Source organism: Panthera tigris, chromosome B4, assembly GCF_018350195.1.
Source record: "Panthera tigris isolate Pti1 chromosome B4, P.tigris_Pti1_mat1.1, whole genome shotgun sequence".
Lineage (NCBI taxonomy): Eukaryota > Metazoa > Chordata > Mammalia > Carnivora > Felidae > Panthera > Panthera tigris.
In genome coordinates, this window is record NC_056666.1 from 30,679,189 (window position 1) to 30,706,195 (window position 27,007).

Consider the following 27,007-nt stretch of genomic DNA (forward strand, 5'->3'; position numbering starts at 1 on the left):
CTCCCACTGTTTAATTGATAGTGTGAACTCTATTCAATGCTCAAGAACATTACCTTCTGGAGACAGGACACTGGGCAGGCTGATAACAATGAGTTGGGGTTTCAGTTTGTTGGTGTGGGAAGTCTTGGGCCCAGGCTTTGGGTGTTCTGTGAGTGGAGGCGGTTGAAGAGCTGGCCTGGAAAAAGCTGCTGAACGCCTTAACATTTTGCCATTTGGATGTGCTACAACAACAGCAAGAGGCACCACATTGGGCAAGAAGTGTAACACAACATCTCAATGTTAGTTGAAGGGCTTCTACGATGACAATTCAGGGAACTGTCGTTTAAAATTCCCATCTGTTAGAATCATGTCTTAAAGTCCCAGGCCAAGGCCCACACATTCCTGTACCCTCCACAAGTACAACAAAAACAGATGCTTGGAAGCTCCACTGGGGAACAAAGGCAAGGCTCATTCCTGGTGCTGATTATTTTCTTCTGCATCTCTTCTCACAGAAAAAAAATATCAAACCACAACATTCATCAGGACATTGCCTGAAAGGGCAAAACAACAAATCCCAGGTTGGAAAGCCTTAGCATAGGGAAGCCACAAAGCATCTCCAAAAACTGCAACAATTGGGGGAGTACTATAAGCCTTGCCTCTGAAATGTTTCACACCTTTATGTCCTTCCAACGATTCTGGTGTCCCCATGTTTGCAGGGGAAGTTGACTCACGACATTCACTATCTGCTATAGTAAACTGCTTTCCAACTGAATGGTAATTGACAGTATGTTCCTTCTTTTTCCAGGGCAATGCTAACTATACTCTCCAAAGTAAAGCCATATGCTTTGTTTTTAAGGTATTTAAATCACTTTAAATCAACTTAGCCAATCAAAGATGAACCATATATTATCTTTGTACCATGGTAATGAACAACTTCCTGTCACCCTTGCCAGAATGGGAAAGCCTGTTACCTGGGTAAATTCGGCTAAGAAAGGAATACAGAGCTGAAGATAATTAAAGTGCTTTAGACCAGTCGCCAATTGATTTTCCTCTTGTAAAGGTAGCTCAATTGAAATGTTCAGAATAAATCATGTGTTAGAATTATCTTCTGAAGTAAGAGCTGAGAGCATATTGATTAATAATTATTTGCACTAACAGACTCAACTAAGGCAATATCATCAATTACCTTAAAAATTGGCTCAGATCAATCACAATGGAATCATCTGAGTTTGAAGATTCATTGTCTTCTGCTTAGTATTTTTAAAGAAATCAACAGAGAGTCAGGGCTTCTGAATGGAGTCCTAAGCAAACACTGCTAGCCTGTTTAGAATGATTTGTGATTATTCTGAATATCATATTGACCTAGACCTTTTAACTGAGTAATGAGTCTCCCACGCTTCCACTGAGTAGGAGGTCTCCATAGTAAACAAATGTTTTCCACGTATGAAACAGGATAGATGTGTACAGTGCAAGAAATGTACTGCTGATGATAAAACACAAAGTGGGTCAGAAAGTAATGATCCAGGAGGCCAACGAGCCAGTGATGTGCACACATCCAAGTTTTACCTACCAGATCCACGCATAGATATGCCCAATATATGCCCATTTACTGAATGACACCTACAGAGCAGAAATAAGAGCACCGAGAAGTACCTTCAACATAGTACATTCACGCAACTGAATGTGATTTGAATAACGACACCACTCCAAAAGTGGTTAAACATAATCGGGCTTACTCAATCTTACTGGCTAGTAACATTGGCAATAATGTCCAGTTCCCACTCCCTGACTCCCCAGAAATGCTCCACTCTGCTGCCAACACAGGGACTCCAAAGTCCCAATGTGACCATGCCACTCGTCCCCTCACACCCTTCCTGTCACAGCACTAACTTCTGTAGTCCCTGTCAAGCGCCTCTGCCTGACTGATGACCCTGGTGCTCCAAGTGTGGTCTGTAGACTCCTGGGGGTCTCCAAGATCCTCTCAAAGGGTCCACAAGGTCAGAACTACTTTATAATGATACTAAGACGTTATTTCCCTTCTTCACTGGATTAACATTTGCATGGATGGTACGCAGTGGGCAAGGGAGCTGATAAAACAGCTGGCGGTTTGGCACCAATCAAGGCAGTAGCACCAATAATCCTGGTGGTCATTGTATTCTTCCCCTTGAAGCACTTGAAGGGAGATAAATGCAGGTTTCACTTGGGCATACCCTTGATGAAGCAGTAAATATTAATTTTAGTAAATCTTGCCCCTCAGTACATATTTTTAATGTTTATTTTATTTTTGAGAGAGGGAGAGAGAGAGAGCGAGCAAGCATGAGCAGGGGAGGGGAAGAGAGAGAGGGAGATGCAAAATCTGAAGCAGGCCCCAGGCTCTGAGCTGTCAGCACAGAGCCTGACATGGGGCTCGAACTCACAAAACGTGAGATAGTGACCTAAGCTGAAGTCGGACGCATAACTGACTGAGCCACCCAGGCACCTCTGAATCTTTCTAATGTTTTGTCAGGAGAAACCAAGTACACATAAAGCTGTTGTGTTATACACCAAAGTATGTTGTCTGACTCAAGGAAAAGCACGTGTGTGACTGAACTGTGAGACGAACTAGTCATTTCTTTTCACAGAGTACCATTTTGACTTAAAAAGAACAACTGACAAAAACCTGTTACTCAGACTTAGGTACTTAAAAGGCATTTTGAATAGCAGAACAAAAAGTTTATCCCTGTAAGTTTTAGTTTTCACGTCACAATGGCATGTAAGAAACTATCACTTTTCAAGTTTGGATGTAGGAAACACAATCAAGGTGGACTGTCTTCATAGGCTTTAAACAAAACAACCCAATGAACCACATCAAATACAGAAGCAGTTATGAGAATCTAGCTGTCCTCTCTCAATGAGCCAGACATCAAGAGCTTACTAAAAATGCAAGATGATGATCTTCTCGCTTTTTTTAATGTTGAAGAATAGTTATTTTATATAAACATGTATCATTTATAGTAGCATGTAATAGGTTTATTTCTGTTGATTTTTAAAGGTCTTAGTAAGTAATTTTTAAATCCCTCAATTTAAATTTCAAATACAGTAAATATCAATAGGTATTTACCCACAAAATAAACAAAAAGCTCTTTGAGGCCCTCAATAATTTTTCAGAGTGTAAAGGGATCCTGAGACCAGAGAGCTTGAGAATCACTGATCTGGTCTTATCCCTGGGCACCTTCTCAGCCAGTGCAATTCCTGCCCTCAAGAGCTCACAGCCTAATACTGAGGCATGCCAGGGAACAACAATTTACAATGCTGTTTGATGAATGCTGTAACCAGAGGCCCGACATGCAAGCAAAGAGAGCATGACAAATTCAGGCCTGGAGGAGGGAGAGGAGAGGCCCCGCTCCCCCACCCCACCCCACCCCACCCGAGGAGCAGGAGGCAGGGGAGGAGGCTCCCAGACAGACACAGAGGATGCCGGTGGGCAAGGAGCATTTCAGGCAGAGAGACAGCAGAAGCAACAGCATACACATAGGCATGGCCCCTCACAAGCCCTATAGTGCAGCCAGCCTGAGCAGAGACTGTGGGCAGAAGAGAGTGAAATGGCTGGCAGGGCAAGTAGAGTCCAGACCATTCCAGATCAACAAAGTTGATGATGGGCCATCAGAAAAGCCTTTAATCAGGGATGTGAGAGAGGTGTCAGGTTTCAAGCAAAAAAAGTTTTGTCAATGATGTAAAAAAGAAAGGAGTGAAGAGGCACATGATGAGGAGAGGCAGGAGAGCAGGTAGGAGGCTACCATAATGAGTTCAGGTGAAAAATAAAGCTTTATCTGGGGGCACAAGTGATTTGGGAGCAGATGGGGGCAGGTCATAGCATCGTTACCCAGGAGAGACCTAGAATTGGGAAGGAGCCTGTCTGTTGGAAAGTTTTCGAATTGAATTGGGGTGCGCTGATGGTGCTGAAACATGGGACCTCTAGGAAAAATACGAAGTGGGCAGCTAGGTATATTCCGTGTGGAGGATACGGCCATCACCACACCAATCACTGGCTGAGATTGCCACTTAAAGTACCAAGGAATCAGAGAGACAGAGGAAGAAGGGCTCCAGCAGACAGGAAGGTATAATCCAAGGTCAACACAGAAAACATCCCCTGGCCCAAGGAATACACAACTATGACTCTTTAGATTGAACTTGAACCAACTTGTTGGAGATTCAAAAACAGACCAGCCAGAAGATGCTTTCCAATTCACAATATCAGTGGCTCAGTATATGGTCCAGGCTCAGTGGCAGTGATGAGCATGGGGACTGAGGCACAAGGGGAAGAGAGGGTAAATGCAGATAGGCACTGATTTGGAAGGATTTCTGCCCCTGCTTGAAAGAGACAGCCAACCTTACAAATGAACAACGACAGTATCAGCTTCGCCTCCTGGTTCCCATGTCAGACGCAGACAGAGGAATTTTGGATGAGAGGACCCAAGACTGAGAGAGTTTTATATATTACATGTGATCAAAACTGTTTCCTAACAATGAACTAATTTTATATCTGAAGCCAGGAAACAGATACTCTGGGCTAAAACATGGATGCGTTTGAAATCTGAGGACTTGGTCTAAGCACACAATCTGGTGGAAAGTAAGAGCTCTTACCATGTGAATGGGACTTAGCAGAACGCTTCAAACTCAAGCATTCAAAATCTAGCATGAACTACTTTCCTGTCTGTTTTTCCGTCTGCCCTTTAGGTTGTTGCATCTGGGGCAGGAACAGCGCTACTCTTACAAGATAGTTTATGTCTTCTCAACACAGATCTTCAACTTTTCAATAATTTCATTGCTGCTTTATGCTTTGCAAAGAGTTCTTCCATTTATTTAAACCAAAGGCTTTTTTTTTAAGGTTTTTTATTTATTTTGAGAGAGAGAGAGAGAGAGAGAGAGAGAGAGAGAGAGAATCCCAAGTGGGGATTCTGTGCTGACAGCACTGAAGCCAACATGGAGCTCATTGTCATGAACCGCGAGATCATGACCTGAGCTGAAATCAAGAGTCGGAGGCTTAACTGACAGAGCCACTCGGGCTACCCTAAACTAATTCCTTTCTTCTGTCCCAGGCAGGACTGGAAGATGCCTGAAACTGCCAAAAGAATCAAGAATGTGTCCACCTGGGGGGTGGGGGGGGTAACGGCATGGCAGGGGGTTGTTGATGGAGTGCACCTGCATCCTTCCCATCTTGCACAGAAAATCTTCGGATCCAGGAAGCACTAGCTGGCTCTTGTCTGCGTGTCTCAAGGCTTTCGATGAAGCCATTACACGGAAGTACCACAGGGGCTCCATGTGAATGGGACAGAAACAGCCACATCACTACCATCCTCATTTTCAAATGATGACCACCCCTGCCTCTCCATCTGGGCTAGAGGCATTAAAACTAGAACATATTGTTGTAGCATTCGAACTTTTAGGTTAAACTCAGTTTTAAAATATAACTGAGCCAGCGTGAGCCCCTAAAACTGATTTTTGAAGGAAATGGGAATACCGCTAAGGACAAGCCTTCCCTGAATCATACAAAACACCTTTTGAATTAAACAAGTAATTCTTTCCACTGAAGTATCTAATTTGAATTTAAACATTTCTTTACATGCTACCTTAATTAGATGCACGTTTCTCCCGGCATCTTAATTTTATGCATTTTACACTTCTAAGCAGCTTGCTAGTGAGGATTGCTTATTTGCATTCATTTACATACAATTTGCAAGAAATGTTGAAAAACCTAGAAAGGGAGAGATTGTAAATTCATGGATTTTTTTCCCTAAATAAAAATGTCAATTCTATGAGGAAACAAACAGTGCATTTTTTCCTTGCTTACCTAAAGTGCTTTCAAGACTACTTTTAATATTTGTACACACAAAGAGATCCATTTAATGAATACTGGAATAGGAAGATTTCCCCCTGCAAGTTAATAACAATGATGAAAAAGGCTCCAAACTTCTAATCGCCTTCTTAATAAGAACATGAAACATTCTCAAGCAGATGATGCCTCCTGAAAAATATTATTTGCAAAGTGCATCTTCTCATACAATAAGGACATATTTTATCAATTCTACTCTAAAGATTCATCCAATTTAAAAACTATTTCTTTTAGCAGTGGGTAGTTTATTCTGTATGACATTCACTCTAGTTAATTGGATTTTCCCCACATCCCTCTCCTCTCTTGAGCTTGAATTTATATTCACAATAATTCTGCCTTCCTTACAGAAGTGCTAACCGAAGCTAGAGGACCAGTTTGGGACACTCTTTGTGTCAGAAAATTTAGTTGGTTATTTTTTTGGAGATGGAAGTTCTTGATACTTTCCTGGGTTGCAATGCCTTGTATTTCTATTAACATCACAAAATATGGGGTGCTCCTCTCCTTGTGATCTTGAACATGAGCTTAAACAGGGCTCTGGGAATAGATCTCCTACAGCAGCCATTTCTGCAAGAACAGTAGAGGGAGCAAAATGGTGGAAAACGCTTAAAATATAAGTGCTTTCAACATTAAAATTTTATCTCCCTGATTTCTTTGGAACATGATCGGGAGCTCCCCCACCCAAGCTTCATAAATAACTACTGCACTTACAGAAGGCTCTCCCCTCTGCATATTGAAAGTAATTTTAGGTTACTGATCTTCGCTTCATGAAAGAAAGCCGCCTGTCCAAAATAAGACATGCCTAGGCAAAATTAGAGTTTTGACATTCTTCAAGTTGTAAAATAATGTTATCTGGCAGATGGAGTTTATCCTTGAAAAACAGTGGAAAGGCTAGGCATAGAAGTTGCCTCTCTGAAGTGGTAAGGGAGGCAAGGGGCAATCCTGGGAGGTGCAAGTTGCATCAGACTCCAGGAGCTTCCTGTGTGGGCTCCGGCTGGTCACGTGACTCCCCCGTGCCTCCGTCCTCCTGATGTAAAACCAAGATCGCGCAGAAAAAGCAAAAACAGATGCTGCACTTGAGACGATCTCTCTAAAGTAAACAAATTAGGGAATTTATACATCAACTGTGGTCTCTGGAAATCAGTGAGAACTGAGTTTCCTAAAATAATTCAAGAAATCACGATGAATACCCTATAACATGCGAAAGCTATTTTTTTTAAGCAAACACTTTTCTCCCTCCATTCTCAAGCCACTGTGAGGTGGATGATGGAGGGCACACTGTGGATTGAGGATGATATGTATCTAAATTAGCACCTGTAGTTCCTGAAGAGTACCAGTGGGACTGTAGCACAAGAAACACTATTTTTATCTAAATGCTTAGGAAAAGTCTGTCTTTGTAAACTTTACTTTTATAGCAGGAGTGATTACATATATTAGAGAAAGGTCTGGTGAACGTATCCATTAAGTTATAATTCAACATATGCTTATTTATAAAACAGATTTGCTACTTTTGCTGTAGCAGAATAGAATAATAATTCAATAATAATTGAATAATGAAATGATCCTCCATCCTAATATTGTAACACCCTAAATTGTCTTCAAATATCTCTAGATGTGGCAAAACGATTTCTCTATGCTAACAGGAGACTCCAAATTGCTTTATGGTACAAATAATATGCCAAACAGTGTTTTAAGGAAAAAAACAGGTCGATAATTAATCCAACAGAAGAGCTGCAAAAAGGTTGAACACAATCGATCCAATGTTTGTGGTTTCTACTTTAAATTTTCATCTTATTTAATCCCAATCTTAAAATAAACTTGATTTTTTTTATGTGCCCATTTTTATTTAGTCTTAGACAAATAAGATCCTCAGCACTGACGGTGGACTTTCTTTATCCCACTGAGCAAGGTGTCTGGCTCTTTTCTGTTCAAGCCCTGTCTGGCACTTGGAACAGGCATCCTGTGACTATAATGTATATAGTAAGCAGTGCACAGAATGCTTGCTATGAATACACACACACACACACACACACACACACACACACACACACACATTAAGATACAAAGTGAGCATTAACTGACAGTACATGGTGACATGCTAGGTGCTTGTCAGAGAAAAATTCTTTAAAAGAGACAAATGATAAGCATAGACTTCAAAAGCAAACATTTATAGTGTGTTTATGTGTTGGGACAGGAGACACATTTACCATCCTCAAGAAATTAGCTCCATTTAGGAGACAGGATATATTTATATAACCAAGAATATCAGACATCATATGTTACATAAAAAATGAGAAGGGACAGAAGGTGCCATAAGAAGCAACACTTAGAAATGTATTTAGAGTCATGTAGATGGGCGCAAACACCCCAAACGGAATTTGAAGAAGAGGTGTGTGATGTCAGCAAATGGAAGAGGGCGGGCTCTATGTTTGCACACAAACGAATACATATTTGCATCACCCACGAGCAGAAAGCTTGCCACTCATTAGCTACAAAATCTTGGGCATGCTCATTCACCATCTCTTTAAACCTTAGTTTCCTGATTTATGAAATGTGGATAATAATAGTAACTCACTGTGAAAGAGAAATGTAAAAACTGACGGAATGCATGCAAAGCGCTTACGTGGTGCTTGGTGTACCGACTATGCTTTCAAGAAATATGAGCTATAATAGAGCTGATTTACATTAAACTTACCTCACCCCCTCTTAGCCCAATTATTCATTCTTATGTCATTTAATTTGTTCTCATAATGACTTTTCCCATCCCTTTAATCAGTCTTGTTGCTGGCCTGGGAGGCCCCTTGTCTATACTTTCTAGAAATAAGTGACCCAGATGGAGTTCAGCATTGAAGTGCTCCATGGGGTTACAGACTATACAGTGACTACATCTCAGCTTTGTGACATAATGCTTTATCTAGAGTGCACTGAATTGTGCTAGTCTCTACCCCATCAAATCTAATCTAGGAGCACCGTAATTGGGGAGTCACTTTTACAATCACCTTTATTCTTAATATTTCTGCATCTCCTTATATTGTGTCCTCGCTCTTGTGTTTTTGACAACTTTGGATAAAATACAGGATGGTCCTAACTCCCACCTTATGTTGAACAATGTTTGAAATACACAGACTTTCCAGGGAAGCTTTGAACTCATTCTTCACATGACTTTCATGATAGTGGCATTTCTTGTTACTTACTTTTGACCTGTAGTATCTTTTAAGTTAATACTTTGTAATACTTAAGTTAAATACTTCGTACTCTTCCTGTTCTGATTGCTAATGAAGATAAGAGGAAGACCAGAGCTAAAGCCAATTATCTATGTAACATCCTATGAAGTGCCTCCATCAGCTAAGTCTTTTGTTTTTGATGTTACCATGTAATGTGAGCTCTGTTCATCCACCTTATGAAATGGCTTCTTGTATCTGGAAACAGGTAGACATTACACTTTATGACCTTGTGCTTTCCCAACTGCACTCCCTAGATGAGAAAATATTCAGCTCCGAACTAAGTTAAATTAATTTGAATAGTGCAGTATCTTCAAACAATGTATTCTATTCCAAATTTAAAGTGTGTGTGTATGTATAGGGCATGCATCCGCAAACACACACACACACACACACACACACACACACACCCCTACCTAGCTCATATCTTGAACAATTTTTTGCAGTGACCAAATACTCTGTATATATTCTTAGGAAAAACACTTGCTTGTTTTTAAGATTCAGTTGGCTTCTGAGTATTCACAGATGGTCTGAATGTTGTAATTACTCAGTCTGAGGGACTGATTGGCCCAGGGCTGGAATGAACCCTCAGCCTCCTGGTTTTTGTCCCATTGGCACTCAGTTCAGACTGAACTTTTAGGACGATACATTGTTTTCCTCTAAGAAAAAAATAGAGACCACCTGTCTGCCTCCACCAAACAAATAAAAACAACAATAACAACAACAACAAAACCAACCTCCAAGTTCCTGGTGTGTACATACTCCTTTGTGGAACCTTCAACAATGCAAAAATCATTAGTTTGTGTTTAATTACTTTAGGATATCAAAGTTGCTCTAGCCTTCACTCTTACTCAGACCAGATACTTACTGAGTGAATACCAAATCCAGGACTCCAGGTTAACACATCAAGGTACTTTTTTTTTTTTTAATATAAATTATCTAGTTGTCTCCTTGAATTCTCCGCCATAGTTTACTGTGTAACCCTACCTCCTACCACGAAGAATATGAATCTGTTATTATGTAATGAGATGGATGAGACATGATCTTGGACCTTGATGTCCACATTATACCTCTTCACATTAGCAATGACGGCAGCAAGTTTTTAGAAGATGATGCAGTAATTAAAATTGTGAAAAAATTCTATAAGCATAATTACTGACCAAATTAAATTTTTCTCAATGTTTTTTTTTTTTTTTTTTTTTTGAAAGAAAGAGTGCAAGTGGGAAAGGGGTAGGGGGAGAGGGGGCAGAAGATCCAAAGCAGGTTCCATGCTGATAGCAGCAAGCCCAATGTGGGGCTCGAACACACAAACCATGAGATCATGACCTGAGCTGAAGTCGAATGCTGAGCCACCCAGGCATCCCCAAATTAAAATTTTAGATCACTTTATTTCTTCATTATCAAAGAACCCTAATAAATTCAGATGATAAACAGAAGATAAAAATCACTGGTAATCCTGACAATCATAATTTTAATGTTTTGGTCTTTTGTTCTTATAGTCAATATTTAGTGAAAGATTTATCATATTTCAGTAAGTTTTACCAATTTACCAATTTTTAACTAAAATTAATTTGAAATCTAGAAGAACAACCATTTGAAATCACTGGTGGGCATGTGTATATACACAGGAATATCTGGAGATCTGTCCTGGAGGGATCTTGATAGACCATGGTATCATCTTTATTTTTCTTTATGCTTTTCTATGATTTTGAATTTGTATAATGAACACAATTCCCTTTATTATTTAAAAAAAAGAACTATTCTATTTTTTGTGGAAAATTTTCACTGGCTGTTATTTTGTTTTATGACAGTCAACTGAACACCAAATACACCCTGATACTCCTTTATAGATTACAAAACTGTCAAAAGCAGTTAATTCCCTCAAAAGGTGTCATAAAGTAGGCAATTACAAAGGGAAAGCAAAATTGCCAGATTAAACCCAGACCAAGGATTTATTTGGGCAGTGACCTGATAGCTACGAACTCCCCCTAATATGTGTGTCACCCTACTCCACGCTACAGGGGCTCCCTTAATAAAGACTGACCTGCAGAAGCCACAGACAAGCCACACACAGAACTGGAAAGAGAAGCACTGCGTGAGGACCAAGAGGTAATAACAAGTGCTCTGAGCAGGTGGTCCCCTGTGGCTGGTTAGCGCAGGCAGAGCTGAGTTAACAAAGCCAAAGTCATGGTTTCAAGGGGGTGACCAGGGAGCTTTGCTCGTCTCCAAGGCCATTGAGGGCAGTCCTGACTTCAGTTACCTGTCAGCAAGGGCGGGTCTGTTGTGTTGAGGAAATACGAATAATAACATGAACAGAATAAAGCATTCAGAGTTTTCAAAATTCACCTTTGGACCAGGTGTATAGAACAACAGCACCTCCCTTCTTCCTTTTTTTTCATTTTTATTTTTTTAAGTTTTATTTATTTGTTTTGAGAGAAAGCATAAGCAGGGGAGGGGAAGAGAGAGGGAGAGAATCCCAGGCAAGCTCTGCACTGTCTGCACAGAGCCTGATGTGGGGCTCGAACTCACAAAACGTGAGATCAGGACCTGAGCTGAAATCAGGAGTCAGATGCTTAACCGACTGAGCCACCCAGGCACCCCCTCCTCCTACTTTTGAACACAGAAGATGCAACCGTTCTCTTCTGAGTGACTAATCAGAACGGGTGAATCAACTGGGCCCAAAGAAGGGTGTGAGCTTTTAGTTACAACCTCCTAGGTTCTGTACCAAAGACTATTCTTCAAGTGCGAGGAGCAATCGCATAGCCCAACAAAAAGTCGAATATTATATCCATGAAAAAATGGTCCAGTGACGCCAGGAGATTACGTGTATATCCTGAATTGCGCTGAGGCAAGGAAGTAATCAAGACAGCCAATGGTAAGTAAAGGCCTGCTCAAAAAAAGCAGAATTGTATATATAAACTATCCTTGAGGCTATGATCATGTAGATCTTTGTTATGAATGGTGATAATAATGGTAACTAATTGATCTCTAGCTATGTTATCAGCTTATATTCCTTGTCTCACTTAGTCCCCCAAGCCCATGAGACAGGGAGAACCATGACTCTTTTTCACAGCTTAGAGAGGCTAAAGACCTGGCCTAACGCCACCCAGACAGTTAGAGCCCCTGTGAGTGCTGGCTTCCAGATCCTCCTAACAACAAAAAGGAAATCATACATTTCCTGCAGATAGTTAATACATTTAGGGATGCGTGGTATTTGCTGATGTGGAGAAGAGGTTAGAGGAAGCTGGCTGCTGCCCTGTGGAATGCTTTTTTTTTTAAGTTTTTATTTATTTATTTTGAGAGAGAGAGAGAGAGAGAGAGAGAGAGCGCACAAGCAAGTGGAGAGGGGCAGAGACAGAGAGGGGGAGAAAGAATCCCAAGCAGGCTCCGCATTGTCAGCACAGAGCCCAACATGGGGCTCGAACTCATGAACCGTGAGATCATGAACTGAGCCGAGATCAAGAGTCAGCTGCTCAACTGACTGGGCCACCCAGGCACCCCCGCCCCATGGAACTTCTGCCAGAAACTGAGGGAGTTAAAACCTCACAAGAGTGAAAAAATGGGTCAGGAAATGCATTTGTGGCAACACATGGGATCTATCTGCTTATTTGCTCATCTCTGGTTGAGGAGTCTTAGTCTGTATCAGAAAAAGGAAACTGTTAACAGCCTTCCGTCACAGGGCTTAGTACTTATTGTCTGAGAAGGTATCAGTTGTCCATCAGGTATCAGGTGCTGGTCCAACTGCTCGGCTTGATGTATAATAGGGAACCGGGGCTAGCTGGGCACTGAACATCAAGAGATACCAAGTAGTGACAACAGGAAGAAGGGGACAAAGCATTGGTCACCAGGCCGCTGGCTCTTCCCACACTAGGCCTACTGCCGCGTCATGGAACAAAAGCTCACACACAGACACCAGGGCTCCAATAGCAGATGGTTTTTCAGCTGGCTGCCGTGGTCAACACAGGCATGTAGATGAGTGTGGCTGTCCCTGCACCCGCCTCTGTTATTTCATAAACAGGGTAGACGTGGAAGAAACTCTTTGGCAGCTTCTTGGCAAATCTCCCCTTTCCCTCCCTCCAGGACATGTGTGGGTGCCTGTGTGTGCATGCGAACACACACACACACACCTGCCACATCATCTTTATAAATGGTATCTGTTCACAGGGAGGCAGCCTGGAATGGGAACGGGGCAGGATTTGAAGACAGAGTCCTGTCTCTGTCCTCATGTACTGTGCAATTGTTCCAAGTCTCTCATTTCTCATCTGTCAAAGAAGGATGTCCACTCATCTACTCTGAGGGGACTCCTGGGATGAAGTAAAGGAAACTGTGTTATATACAGCGAGCAGTGTTTGGCACACAGTACACTAAAAGAAAGCAATTCACTAATATTATTGTTAGTAGCTGCTCCTCAGGAAATGCTGATAAAGCAGATCTTATTTCCACTGTGAGAACCTTCTTGAAAGAAAACAGGTATTCTCTCATTTTTTAAAAATAACACTTTATAAGAGAGGAAGATCCTTATCTCAGCATACATACAAGTTGACTTAAATAAATTAGTAGAAAGTCAAAGAGAAATTAAAATTGAGTTTTTGGAGGCTCTGAATGTTAAAATTCATAGTTATATACGCCAAAAAAATGTCAATTATATTGTTAAAAAAATGAAATGAGTGTTGATACACGAAGAGATTAAACAAAAAAGAAAAGGAAAAAATTAAAATGAATTAAAAATAAAAACAAGAGAAATTTAAAAAATAATTTAAAAAGCAAATGAATTTAATAATTTTAGAAGTAAAATGCATTTTACTACAGCAAGAATGAATTTAAAAATAAAATGACCTGATTTTTAAAGAATGAAATTTAATATATTTAAGAGACTCATGTAAGCATCCCATCAGGATACAGAGCTCTCGATACCCTAAAAATCAAATGAGGAGAAATGGGGTCTCATCTAGCAACTGGAGTGCTGAGTGCTTACTTCTGCTGATAACTGCCCTGGGTGCCAGAGAGACAAAGTTGAACGACAGGATCCCTACCCCAGAACATTGTTGTGTTTGGAGAGAAGGATCAGAGAGCTTCTAAAATATTTTAAAGACTTTTCAAGCATGTTCGGTACACATCCTCTTTTCATCTGACAGATGAGAGGTGTGAAGAACTTACTAAGATTGAGATCCACTCTTTGGAAGAAGAAAATATAATTTCTTGCCCAAACATCATAGAGTATAAGTGAGGATGAAAACAGAGGTACAGAGAAGTTAAGTGACTTCACACAGCAGATCCAGAACCAGGGCCATGGCCCGTGACCCAAACCACTTCCCAATGTATCTGCGAACTCAGTAAGATAAACCTCCTCTTCCTTGTATTTCAAGTGATGCTTTTGCATATTGCGGCATTCATCAAATTTCATTGTAGAATCCATTCTTTTTATGAGTTTATACTCAACTTAATAGGAGAAGAAAAAAAGAAAAATAGGTCTAAATATGTTTAATATGTCTCCTGGTAATAGTTAAGGCACAATACATGGATCTTTTTCTCCTATTGTTATTCACACACGAGAGACAAGTGGCTTAGATCCAGAAAAAAATAAGATTAGCAAATCCACTCAGTGACAATGGCCACCTGAGCTGGCAGTAATTGAGAATGCCTGGCATTCTGAGGGTCCAGAGTTTGTATCCACTGAGGTCTGCATTTGAATACAACCCAGTGGGCATGCCTCCCTTTCTCTAGTGTCACCTTCCCCACCACCCAGGCCCTGCTGCCAGCTTCAGTTCCAGTGACACATCTCCAGTTTCTCCCTCTGCCTGTGCCAAGACACCATGGCAGTTTAATGTCTAAGGTCATTTTTGGGATGGGTATAATGCAAAAGAGGGCTCTGTTTCTTTCTGCCTCTACCAAGAGATAGAACGACAGAACCCTCCAATGTGAAGCAAGTGTTCCCAGAGTCAGAGAAATCACTGCCCCCAGTCCACTCACTTGAGTTCTGCTGATATATCAGTGACTGGGTTTGCTATAGTAGAAAATATAATCAAGTTATTAAATAGGGATGGTGTGAAAGTGCTGTGCTCGTATGCAAGAGAAGTTTGGGAGATAGCTGATCTATTTTGGAGAATGCTTTGAAAGAGTTCAAGATTTCTCTCATGTTCTAATTAAAAGTCAGTGGCAGCTCGATTACAGTTGGAATATTCATGAATTGAAGTTCTATTCCATCCCTTGATTAGAGCTCTCTTTATAGTAAATGTATTGACTAAGCCTAGATCTCACTTGGGAAATGGAAGGTTGATGCTATTGATAGTATTGATTTCAATGATGGATGAAAGTTAGAAGAGAAATCTGAATTAATTTTCCAATTACCTTCTTTAATGTGGACATTAGCCAGCATATGATTTTTCTTCATAAGTAGAACAACTGTTTGTTTAGCAAACTTTGGATTTGCTTCTCTTATATCTAATTACAAGCTCATTAATTTTTATGATCATATTAAAGAACTCCAATAAAACTTTCAGTGACTCAAGGGAAAGGTAGCTTTAGACAGTCAGCCATAATTAAGCAAAACAATTGTACTGGCATCATTAGGACAAATGTAAGGCATAATTTGAGTCTGGGGACAATAATCTGCCAAAAAAAATTAAAATAACACACTGTAAATGTTTGCATCATAAGCACATTTCGTCAACAGCAACCTCAGGGCTCCAGTGAAATCAGTTTGATGTGTTATGTATTTAACGATGGAAAAAGTCTTTGATTTTGTATTTCTCAACTAGGAGATCTGATGCTGGAGTTATTGGAACTTTCAGGTGAAAGTCAGCAGGAGCTGAGATCTTGAACACCTGCTTATTGAACTTGCTTGATCTGACTATATTGAGTCTGTTATACTGATTATAAAGTCTGTTATACTTGAGTTTAAAAATACTCTTGTTCTGACCTAATCTCTAATAAAATGCTATATTTGGCCAAGTTTAATGAGCAAAAACTTTTCAATGTATTAGTAAAGAAATTAAATATTCAAATACTTTTGTAGTGTTTAAAAAGGTTTTTTAAATATAAACTCCCTTCCAACTCTATTCTCTTGATCAGTTTTCAAAAGTAAATCCATGAACTATAATCACACATGACTCTTATGAGGTATCAGACACAAAGACAAGGACACAGGCTTGGATTTTGGAGAAGGATGCCAAGCCCTGAGGAACTGAGGCGAGAGGGCAGGAAAAGAGGGCACGGTGATAGAAAAGGTAAAAGTGAGGGCAAGAATGGAAACAGAGACCAGGTCCTCAAGAAATGCAAAGACTCACCTCCTGGTACTGTTCCTCAGGGCTTTTTCAACCTCATCTGGGGCCCAGGAAATGCAACAGATCCCAAGGATTCTCTGGCTTGTTTCTGCTGTGGCTGTCTCGACTGGGAGGAAGCAGCACACTGTGGTGTGTACTGTGGATAGAGTCCCCTCCACCCCCTGGGGCTAGGTATCTGAGGGCTGCTGTCACCAAACCCCACTGGGTCATGGCTGAGGACCAATGTGAAGGTGGGGGTAGGCAGGGGGGGAGGAATGGAGGTGAAAAATCCCTTGCTCAGGTATACAACCTGATAGTCAATCACATACATATTTCACTGGACTCTTACTTCATTCTCATGAAGACAGAAGGAGGGTTGGAGGGTCCAGAAGCAGGTGTGAGAGGAGGCTGCTGGGTGACAAGGAGCAAGCACTCTGCCACATATAATGGCACAGAGACAGCAAGTGAAAAGAACAGGGCTGGACAGGAGTCCCATCACTGCTGGCTACTAATGCCAGATCTGTAGTACGTTGGGGTAGGAAACGAGACTTAAAGATCTCAGGTGTCACTGGTTACCATGACAGTGTTCCAGCAAACCCAGCACTGTCAGAAAATAGGAAATGGTTACCTTTGCCTTGGGTGAGCCCCAAATGGCCCCCTTATGCTCTTCCTTGTGCTACTGAGATTTGTCAAGCTCCTACTGGATCCAGGCTTTGTCCTGTTTGTATGCTTCTGGAGGAAGTTCTCTTGAATGTAGTCAGAAAAAATAGTGGTACCACCCTATAATTCAAAAGGCTCAATAGCGGACTCTACAAGGTTTCATCAACCAACAGGCACCCAGGTGCCACTTCCTTTGTGCCCAGCATGAAGCCATCATCTGTCATGGTGTGTGCATGGCTGCAGGTATGTTAGTCTGTGTATTTGGTGAGTCTGGGGCAGGTAATGCCTCCCTGTTTGTAATTTAATCAGATAAACAAGATTTATTAATCTTATACCCGCAATTTGCTCCAAAAATATATTTCCTCTTTATATTATACAGAGACTCATAATTCATTAAGATTCAGTCTTCTGATTATCTCCCATTCAAATGGCTGTTTTGCAACTCTTGGGTTAAAAAAAAAGTAACAAATAAAAATAAGCACAGCAGCCATGGTTTTCAATAACAGCCTTACACTAAGTGCTGGAGGATATAGCTGATGTCCCGCAAGCTAATTTAATGTAAACAAATCAGCGTGGAGAAGAAGTGAAACCCCAGCCCTGGGGTTCCTGGTAAAAGCATTTCCAAGGTGGGTGAAGAACAACTGCCCTCCGCCCCCAGAGGTAGTGTCAGAGGTCACTGCTTCTGGGACACCATGGATTGAGTTTCACTTACTCAGGGCAAAGCTGCTTACATAAATAATGCCTGCAGTCGCTGAAGGGTTAAACACACATACCACCTTCCTTCAACCAAGAAAAGATGATTTTCCCTTTTTTTTAACAAGTCCCCCAAAACATGCACTAATAAAGACACAGTAAACCTAATGGGAATTCTCAATTGCTATTTATCAAAAGTGTTTCTTTCATTTTAAATTTCTTAATCCCAACTTGAAATAAAAATAACCAGTATAATTCTAGTTCTTAAGGTGATTTAAATTCCCTCCAGAGTGGACACGGAAGCATTATTAGTAAACTCTGAATGGCTGATGTAAAAAGAAAAAAGTGTGCCTCCTGTCCTTTTTCAGAAAGTAAAAATTTTATGTGAAAAGAGGCCATGGTCTAACTTTGTATAACAGAGGAAAAAGTAATGAGCTCTCTCTGGACAAAATATGCCTGGGATTCTCACGGAAAGAACATACTTCTCCAATTTTTCAATGCTTAAATATTCTCTATGGTGTAAAACAATTCTAAGTACTTTTGCTAATTAATGAGCTGCTTTTAGCTGTAAGTCAGCAGAACTGCATTTTTTAGAGACACATAGCCATGAACATAAAATTTACCTTTTTTCTTACATGTATCATCTTTTTAAGAATTCAGTCGCCATCATGGACACAAGTCAAATCAGGAATAATGAGCCGTTCTCTAAAGTGCAAATAATAGCATTCATTAAAGAAGTATTTTAGCAAAGAAAAGTAACTGACAATAAGGATGACGTGTAAGTGAAGATTGCCTGCAGGCGGCCCCAATGTGGGAGGCTGAGCTGAATTACAGAGGTTTTGCGTATGACTGTTCAGTTGTTCAAGATGAGAACGGTAATATTAGTGAGTTCTCATAAAAATAATGCTAATGCTATCCCTCTGTCCTCTACCTTCAAATCCTTGCCAACACCACTGGGGTGTGCCAGGCCTTTAAATTCATTTTTAACAAGACTGTTTACTAATACACCACACCTAGTGGCACAGGCACACTGAGAGAGGATTTCTCGGGAGTCTCATTTTGCACAGGGTGAAAGATAACGGATAAGGCAGGAAAGAGTCATAGCAAGGGTGGCAACAGGAATGCGTGGTGCATGGCAGGCCTGTTCCCCAGTACTCCTCCCTCAGGGCAACAGAGCAGTGAGCAGGAGCAGTGAGCCCATCTCCAGCAATCAGACCTTTACTGCCTCGATGCTTTAACAGCATCCACCTTAGAGCTTCACATACAAACCCCAAGGAGCCAAAGGCCACCAGAATGCCAGGCTGCTCTGTAGCTACCAGCGGGGTTCAGGACACGCTCTCTGGGCGCCTTTCAGATGCTGACAGGCATAGGTTTTGATATTTTAAAATTGTAGGGGTGCCTGGGTGGCTCAGTTGGCTGAGCGTCCGACTTTGGCTCAGGTCATGATCTCACAGTTCATGGGTTTGAGCCCCGCATCGGGCTCTGTGCTGACAGCGCAGAGCCTGCTTGGAATTTTCTCTTTCTCCTTCCCTGTCTGCTCTTCCCCTGCTTGTGCTCTCTCTCTCATTCTCTCAAATCTAAATAAATAAACAATTAAAAAATTGTAAAGGGATTCTGTAATTTTTTTAATGAACGGTGACGGTTTGAAACCTCTGTAAAAAACAGACCCTTTAGCACTTCTCCAAGAACTTAAATATCTCAAGTTCCTTAAACTTTCAGAAATACGAATATTTTGACCAAAGGACAAAATTAATATTATTTGAGGATAACCACTTTAATGCACACTAAATTTTCATACATTTTGACCCCCCCCCAAAAAAAGGTAAAACAAAGGAAACCTTAATTCTGTCATTTAAAATGAACTAGAAAAGGGGGAAAATGACTTCAAATGTTCTTTCCACATCAGTAACCTAAGAATCCCTGATTCTTTTAAATTGCATTTCTTGGGTCAAGAGATGAACAGCATATGAATGTCCTGGTTGTTTTAATGAAAAACAAACTTCAGTTTGTAGGAAACATCTTCTCATCAAGAAGTCTAGCAGAATATTGGTTGGGCGATTATTTGTCAGGATTCAATATTACTTCTCTCAATGTCATGCTATTAAACGTTCCAGAAATGAAGGAGGGGTAGAAGTCACATGGAAGCATGATCAGTGCCAGTGTTAGAACTTGGGCAAGGAAGCGTTCTGAGCAGCAAAGCATAGCTGATTCTGTCCTTTGTGAAATAATATTAATATTAATGTTAAACACTAACAGGGAGGAGCTGCCCTGGGAGTAAAAATTTAACACCTTTTATAAACAGGGAAAATATTTCTCAACTCCATTTTCTTAACTAGGAACAAAGATGCTGGAGTCTGAGAGACATGGGTTCCAATGGCTTCAAATGCTAACTCCACTGCTTGGTAGCTCCGGGAGCTTGGCTAAGCCATTTCTCTAGGTCTCTAAACATGCTGTGTACTGCAAAGTGTTTTTGTTGTTGTTGTTGTTGTTGTTGTTGTTGTTGTTGTTGTTTATAGTGTCCACTTCACAAGGATGCTGTGAAATCTGAGGGAATGTATACAAATTCTTGCAAGAGAAAGCACTAAATAAATGTTAGTTATCATAATTAGTTATCATTAACATTATCATTTTAATCACAGAGTTGTGGTAATGATAAAAACCGTATGGGGTAAGACGTTTATAGACAGAAATCCAAAACAGGTAACCAGTTTATCATTCGTGCGTAACCTTCACCCTCAGTTGCCAAAAATCCTACTTAGCGCAGATTAGATTCACTGACTTTTTAACATGTATCTTTCTAAAAGTATCCACATATTGCAAGGATAGGAAGAATTTTTTTAGAAGTTATGTCAAATTGTGAACATTCGCATGATATTGTCTTGGTGTGATATGTGCAAGGCCAGGACTGAGGATTTCCCATCACATAACATAAGAAACTATCTTGCATATCTCCTCTGTTACCACGATCAATGTAAATATGAGTTGTGTGCGCATCCGTCCATATGTTGTACATGTTGTGCATATGTGTGTTCATGTTGTGGGTGGGAAAGAGAGGAGAAACTGGAGGAATAGCAGTAGAGTTGACCCTTAAATAATGTGGGGTTAGGGTGCTGACCCCTGTGTGGTTGAAAAATCCATGTATAACTTTTGATTCCCCCAAATCTTAACTACTACTAGCCTACTATTGACCAGAAGCCTTACTGATAACATAAACAATTAACACACATTTTGGGTGTTGTATGTAGGATATACTGTATTCTTAAAGTAATCTAGAGAAAATAAAATGTAATTAAGAGAATCACAAGGAAAATACAGTTACAGTCCTGTACTGCACCCCAAAAAATCCACATGCAAGTGGATCCACACAGTTCAAACCATGTTGTTCAAGGGTCCTCTGTATTCAGGTTTTCTTTCTTTCCTCTGTTCATCAAGGCTGTGGTTTAATCTCTCAGTGATATGTTAACATAAATCAGAACTGTTCTCTCATGGGTGGATTGCCCCATATATGTTGCATGTAAATGTTGGATAAGAATTTGATGAGACCAGTGGAGATGGAAAGATTTCTTGTAGGATACCATCCCTGCATTGAAGCTTATGACTTCTGTAGCATCTGGAACAGCTCAAGTTGTTACAGCTTTTCTACATACAAGGAAGAAAGATATACCCATTGGTAGTAAACAAATAATTTATCATTCTCTCTTGACTGACATAATAGATATTAATTATCACAAACCTGCTACCTGAGAAGATGCTGTTACTGTGAAACAGGAGTGACCTCACCTCTGCATCCTACCTCATTGCCATTACAGCCACAGCCTGGATTCATTTCCCGGGACATGCAGTGGGCTGGAATGATCTCAACCATCTGATTCCTAAGAAAACTACAATTCAGCGCACAATACTATTCAGAAACAGACAATTGCTTTTTGACCTAATTTTTCAACATAGTGTGACAGTATGGGGTATGGTGCCAATCCCTGCTGTGATCTGGCTCCTCCCCAATTTTAGGAGGTGACAATGTACTGTTCCCTACTTGTTATACCAAGGTCTTTACATGTGTTATTTTGTTTAATCATGCCTACTTCACTGGGTTGTCATGAGAGCTGAGAATGCATACGCAGCCCTTCAGCCTTTGACCTATGACTGGCACATTATAAATACTGATAAATGTTCATTCTCTTCCCTTGACCCTTAATTCTTACACTTCTGTGAGGTCAGTGTAATTGCCCCCAACCAATAGATATGGAAACATGTCAAGGGCCCTAAAGACAGGAAGTGGCTGAGTAAAGCTGTAGGCTCAGTCTGGCCCATCTGACCCCAAAGTGTGGGCAGGCCCTTTCCTCTCTACCAAGACACCTTCTACAAAGTAGGTGTTTCCTCTTTAAGTTCAGAGTCATGATATCGGGAAATGACTGTACACTTAGAAATGCTCAGAATCTGGGGAGGGCGTGTAAGCAGACAGGAGAGAGGACAATGGCAAAGCCAAAAAAAAGAGGCAGAAATAAGAAAAAAAGAGCAAGGAACACTGCATTTCCTCCTTTCCATCAACGGGAAAGTCCACTTTGTGTTATATCATGTAGCATGTTATTTATTTAGAATTTATTAAAAAAAATTCTTTTTTGCTCCTGTGTATTTTTGGCCTGTATTTTGCTCCCGTGCATATTTCTGCCCATTCTACTTAAGTGTGCTCAAATCACTATCACCTAGCTTAATTTATGATGCTATCTGTTGAGCCATACTGGGAAATCAGATAACCGTAATTAGTATTCCTTCCCCATACTTTTATTTCCCTACATTCCTACAACTTCACCAATATATGTTAAAAGTATCTCAATAAACTCATGCCAGGATTTGAAGTCCTGTTAACCTTGGCCCATTCTTTTGGATCTTGTGGCTGTCAACACCTCCCTAAGCCGCCTTCTGACTTTTCCATTGTTTTAGCCTGATCCCTGGTGGCAGTCTCTTTTAGCCCAAATTGGCATCATGATTTTGTTTTCTGTTTTCTTTTTTCCAGCTTTGTTTCCATCATTCAGAAGTGAGAATACTCTGCTTGGCTATGAGGACTACAACGATATTCAGAACCTCACTTAGGGAAATAACTCCCAATGTAAAACCATAAAATGTTAAAACCATAAGGCAGACAAGGCCAAGACATGCCTTGTATGTCCTTTAGCCCTTCATGCAATAGGGGACAGTGGAAAGTCGGTGGGAGAGTTTACAGGGGGTGCCAGGGAGAGGCTGCAGCAGTGGGGTGACAGTGCTACGTTCACAGTAAGAGTTTAAGATGCCTGGATACAATCCTTTAGCTAATGGGCTAAGAAAGGCTGTTCATGAATCAAGAGTGACACCATACGGAGGATGGACTGGAGAGAGGAGAAACTGGTGACTAAAACCAACTAGGAAGCTCTTAGCAGAGTCCAGGAGAGAGGTCTTCAACACCACTCCCACCAAGAATCCTGAAAGGTTCACAGGTTCACAAGAATCCTGAAAGCCCTGTCGTTCCACTTCTATTCCACCCTTAATTAAATTAACCTAAACCTTCAATCAATGGCTTCTCTTATGCTCTTCACTCCACTTTAGGCCCTTACAATCTGTCCCATTCCCCTACCAAGTCTTCCATCAGATGAAGTCAACCTTTATTTTGTCCTCACTCCCTACATTCTACCCGGACATAGAAAACTTACTGGCCTAACTTGATTCAAGTCAATGATTAAATAAGTGTTTACTGAGGATTCTAAGTATATGGTCTCCTGTTTGGTTAGATTCTGTGGGGGATATGAAGAGGTCCTCAAAGGATTCACCATCCTGGAGTAGAGATAAGATGGGTATGTAAATAAAAGAGATGAGGGCAAGGTACCAGCCCTTGGGTAGCTCACAGGGCGAGAGGTGAAGCAGCCAGTTCAATCCCACATTTTCGGACTGTTTCATTTGACGATGACAAACCACCGACTTTCTTCTGTTACACATTTTTCAGCTTATTTTGACTTTTTACAGGGTAACTTTTCATGCTGATTTTTACACATAGACTTTTTTGAATAAGTAGAGTGCCTTAATTTATACCTCTTTGGGGTCTACAAGTTGGGAGCAGGTGGGTGTTTATGATTTCAGAGAATCATACTAAAGTCACTGGCATTATCAATGTGGCTACACATGCAATTCCTATGAAAACGGTTGGTAATTCTTCCTTCCACATCACAGTGACAAGGTAAATTGACCACAAAGACCTCTACAGCATCACACAATGTGAGTTAGGGGTACCTGTTCTGTGCACACAGGAGAGAATGGCTCATGAGCCTCCTCCCATCAGCCCTCCTCCTTGTTGCCACCCACTATGTAAATGGGAAAAAATGTTTATATTTTGTCTGTCATATAATGAATGCCTAAAAGTAACCTCCCTATATGGAGGGCCTTTCACGAGTCTTTCTTAGGATAAGTCTAATATCAGAAAGTGGTATTTTGAAGGTAATTGGGACCTTCATATGATCAGGACTTTTCAATTAAAAGAAGACTATGACATGAGTCTTCAGCATTTCAAACAGTCTAGGCAACTCCCCAAACCTAAAATGATCAGGCCTGGTTTCCTTTAAGTATCAGGCCCAGTCAGGAAGTTAACCCACTCGCTTTGCTAACAGATGTCATATTAGCATTAATTGTAATGGCCCATTTTACTTATTAGGTCCCTCTCGCCTATTGGCATTCCAGGCACCTTGCATAAATCCTGCAATAAAGCCAATTAAAATCCCATTAAAAGATAAAACCTAAAACTATGCCAATAAATGCTAAATACATTTTAAATACATTCATTTTGTATCACTCTTGGAAGATATAAAATGGAAAAGTACGGTGTAAATGTTGCAGAGCCTTATTGAGGACAGTACCAATCTCAGGAGGTCAACCTGGAAAATACAATTAAATTAGTAAAATGTGCCCTGACTTGTCACATTTCCAAGTCTGGTTTTCATCAGTGCTGTATTTAAGGGATTTCCTAAGTTTTATATGAAACTCTGTTTCTACCTGTAATAAAGTAAGGAAGATATTTCTGAGATAAATGTATATTGAAAAATACATAAAATGCCATGATAGGCAAGCTGAAATGTCACTTTCAAAAATGTATCCTTTTATCCAATTCATACCACATAGGTCTTAGCAGAGAGCATAGAACTTGCTTTCTGAACATTTCTTATAGGAATAGGGAGTTACATTTCACGTACGAAACAACTTGTATGAACAGATGTAAAGAGCTGATCCATCAAGAATTTTTTAAGATTTCCACCTCCATGGATTAAAAAACATCTTTCTGTCACTCTCTACAGAAGTATGTAAACGTAGGCTCGACTTGTATCCTTTCTGTAATGTTTGAAGTAAAGTAAGAGGTAAGAACCTTCTAAGAAAAGTGATACCTCAAGAAGAAAGAAAAGAAAAACAAATTATATTCTAACTGTAAATAAGTGCTTAGTAAAGATATGGGGGGGGGGGAGAGAAGGCGAGTCACATATTTTAAAATAATACCTGAAATATTTGTATCCAAGAACAAAATAATTATCATTGGGTGATGACATTTGTGTTTTCCACTGTGCTTTTCTGTATTCTCCATGCTTTTTGCATTATAGATGTAATATTTAGCATTAGGAAAGTAAGTACTCTCTAAAAACATACGAGTGGGTATTAGAAATACAAGAAGGCAATTGACTAAATCTATTCAGTTGGTCCCAGAAAAAAAGAAAACAAAATATTCGCATCAAATGGCTGACATTTATTTCTTACATTAACTACATTCTCTCATTTGGGCACAGCTGATGGTCTAAGATGGCTCCATACCATTGTTGACGTCCTGCCACCCAGTTCAATACCTTGATGTAAATATTTAAGAAACACACATGAAATTGAGTAAGTGGGTTACACTGCTTTAACAATAAGCATTCATAATGCTATTTGTACTACTACCTGCAGAGAATAACACTGGATGATCTCTTTGGAAATTTTATAAATGGAACACTGTCAAATTTATAAGCAACATTTTAGACAGCAAATATGTTGCTTGGATTTTAGCAGTCTTAAACACTGCAAGCAGCTTAACCTTATCTCCCAGTGCCACTGCCTTCCTGGAGTAATTGATGCTTGGAGTCCCCAATTTCACATAAACCAGGCCACTGTGTTATTGTATACAGCAATCTGACTGCTGGCAGAGACAGGAAACTGCACTGAACCCAGATCAATAGACATGTCAACAGTAAGCTGCTTAATCTAATTCGGCCTATCTCATCTCAGGGCACAGAGTTTGCAATTTTGCTGTTCGGTCCCTCTGGCAGGAAATGGTTTGGAAAGTTTAGTCTTACGAAGTTTAAGTGATATGCTTATCCTTCAGACTCTTGAATGTTTATTCAGCAGAATAGCTGCTTTAAATGTTTTATAAATGGCAGTAATGTAAACAAGGCACTTCTGACTTCCCTCACATGTGAAAACTATAATGGTGATTTCTTTGACTATGGACATAGAGATTAACACTACAGCCAATTACACTTTAGAGGGAATTGCTTTGGTTCACATGTTCTGGGTTAATGTCTTCCTTAAACTCTATCCCCCACCTTAACCACTGGCATTTTTCTGAGAAAAAGAAACTATTCGTTTTGAATAAATACTTGTTTCTTCTTTAACTATATATTGGGCAAATGGCTTCTTTAGTTATGATTACCCATCAAAGCATCATTCTTGTTCCTTAGACTCCTGTAGGTGATCAGGAATTATTTCCAGCATGGAAGATCAGAGTCTGAAATCCGGGAATTCTGGTCCTCCTTCAGACATCACCCTCGAGGGCTGGCATAAGCCACCTCACTGCTGTCCCCTCCCTGGGCGCTCGCTGGCTTTCTCCAGGAAGGCAGAGCTAGATACTACTGTCATCACTTGGAAGACAGTGAGTGCTAAGTACGTGATACTGCCTGTAGCACTGGTTCATGCTGTCCTTGATTTATCAAAATAAGAAGGGCACAGATCGTTTTCCACACTCATAAAAAGACTCCATTTGTATAAGACCAATACTTCTGTAAACCTTCGGAAATAACAATTTATTATCACTGTCATCCTTAAAGTGACTTTCGTAATAAGTGATATAATCTTACCTTATGGAAGGAGAGGGCAGGGAGTATGGGATGGAGAAGGAAGGCAGGGAGGGCAGGGAGGAGGGTAGAGGGCATGGTGGATGGGGATGAGGAGGACAGGGAGGATTAGGGATGCAGAAGGAGAAAGACGATGGGGATGAGAAAAAATGAATTTGTTCTCTAATCAGTGGCATCTGAGAATAACACATCATAAAGATATTTTAAGAT

General features: G+C 40.4%; 1 protein-coding gene across 18 annotated transcripts in view; it reads right to left on the bottom strand.

The window, feature by feature from the left end:
- PARD3 (par-3 family cell polarity regulator) overlaps window positions 1-27,007 on the bottom strand; it is a 664,605-nt gene that overhangs the window by 78,630 nt on the left and 558,968 nt on the right. The window contains exon 23 of one of the 18 annotated variants that reach the window (XM_042991421.1): window positions 18,310-18,389. The exons of the other annotated variants lie outside the window; for them this stretch is intronic. Coding sequence (XP_042847355.1) covers window positions 18,341-18,389 — 49 coding nt within the window. The 3' untranslated portion in view covers window positions 18,310-18,340. Of the gene's footprint in view, window positions 1-18,309; window positions 18,390-27,007 lie in introns of those variants that run through there. 18 annotated transcript variants of the gene reach the window in all.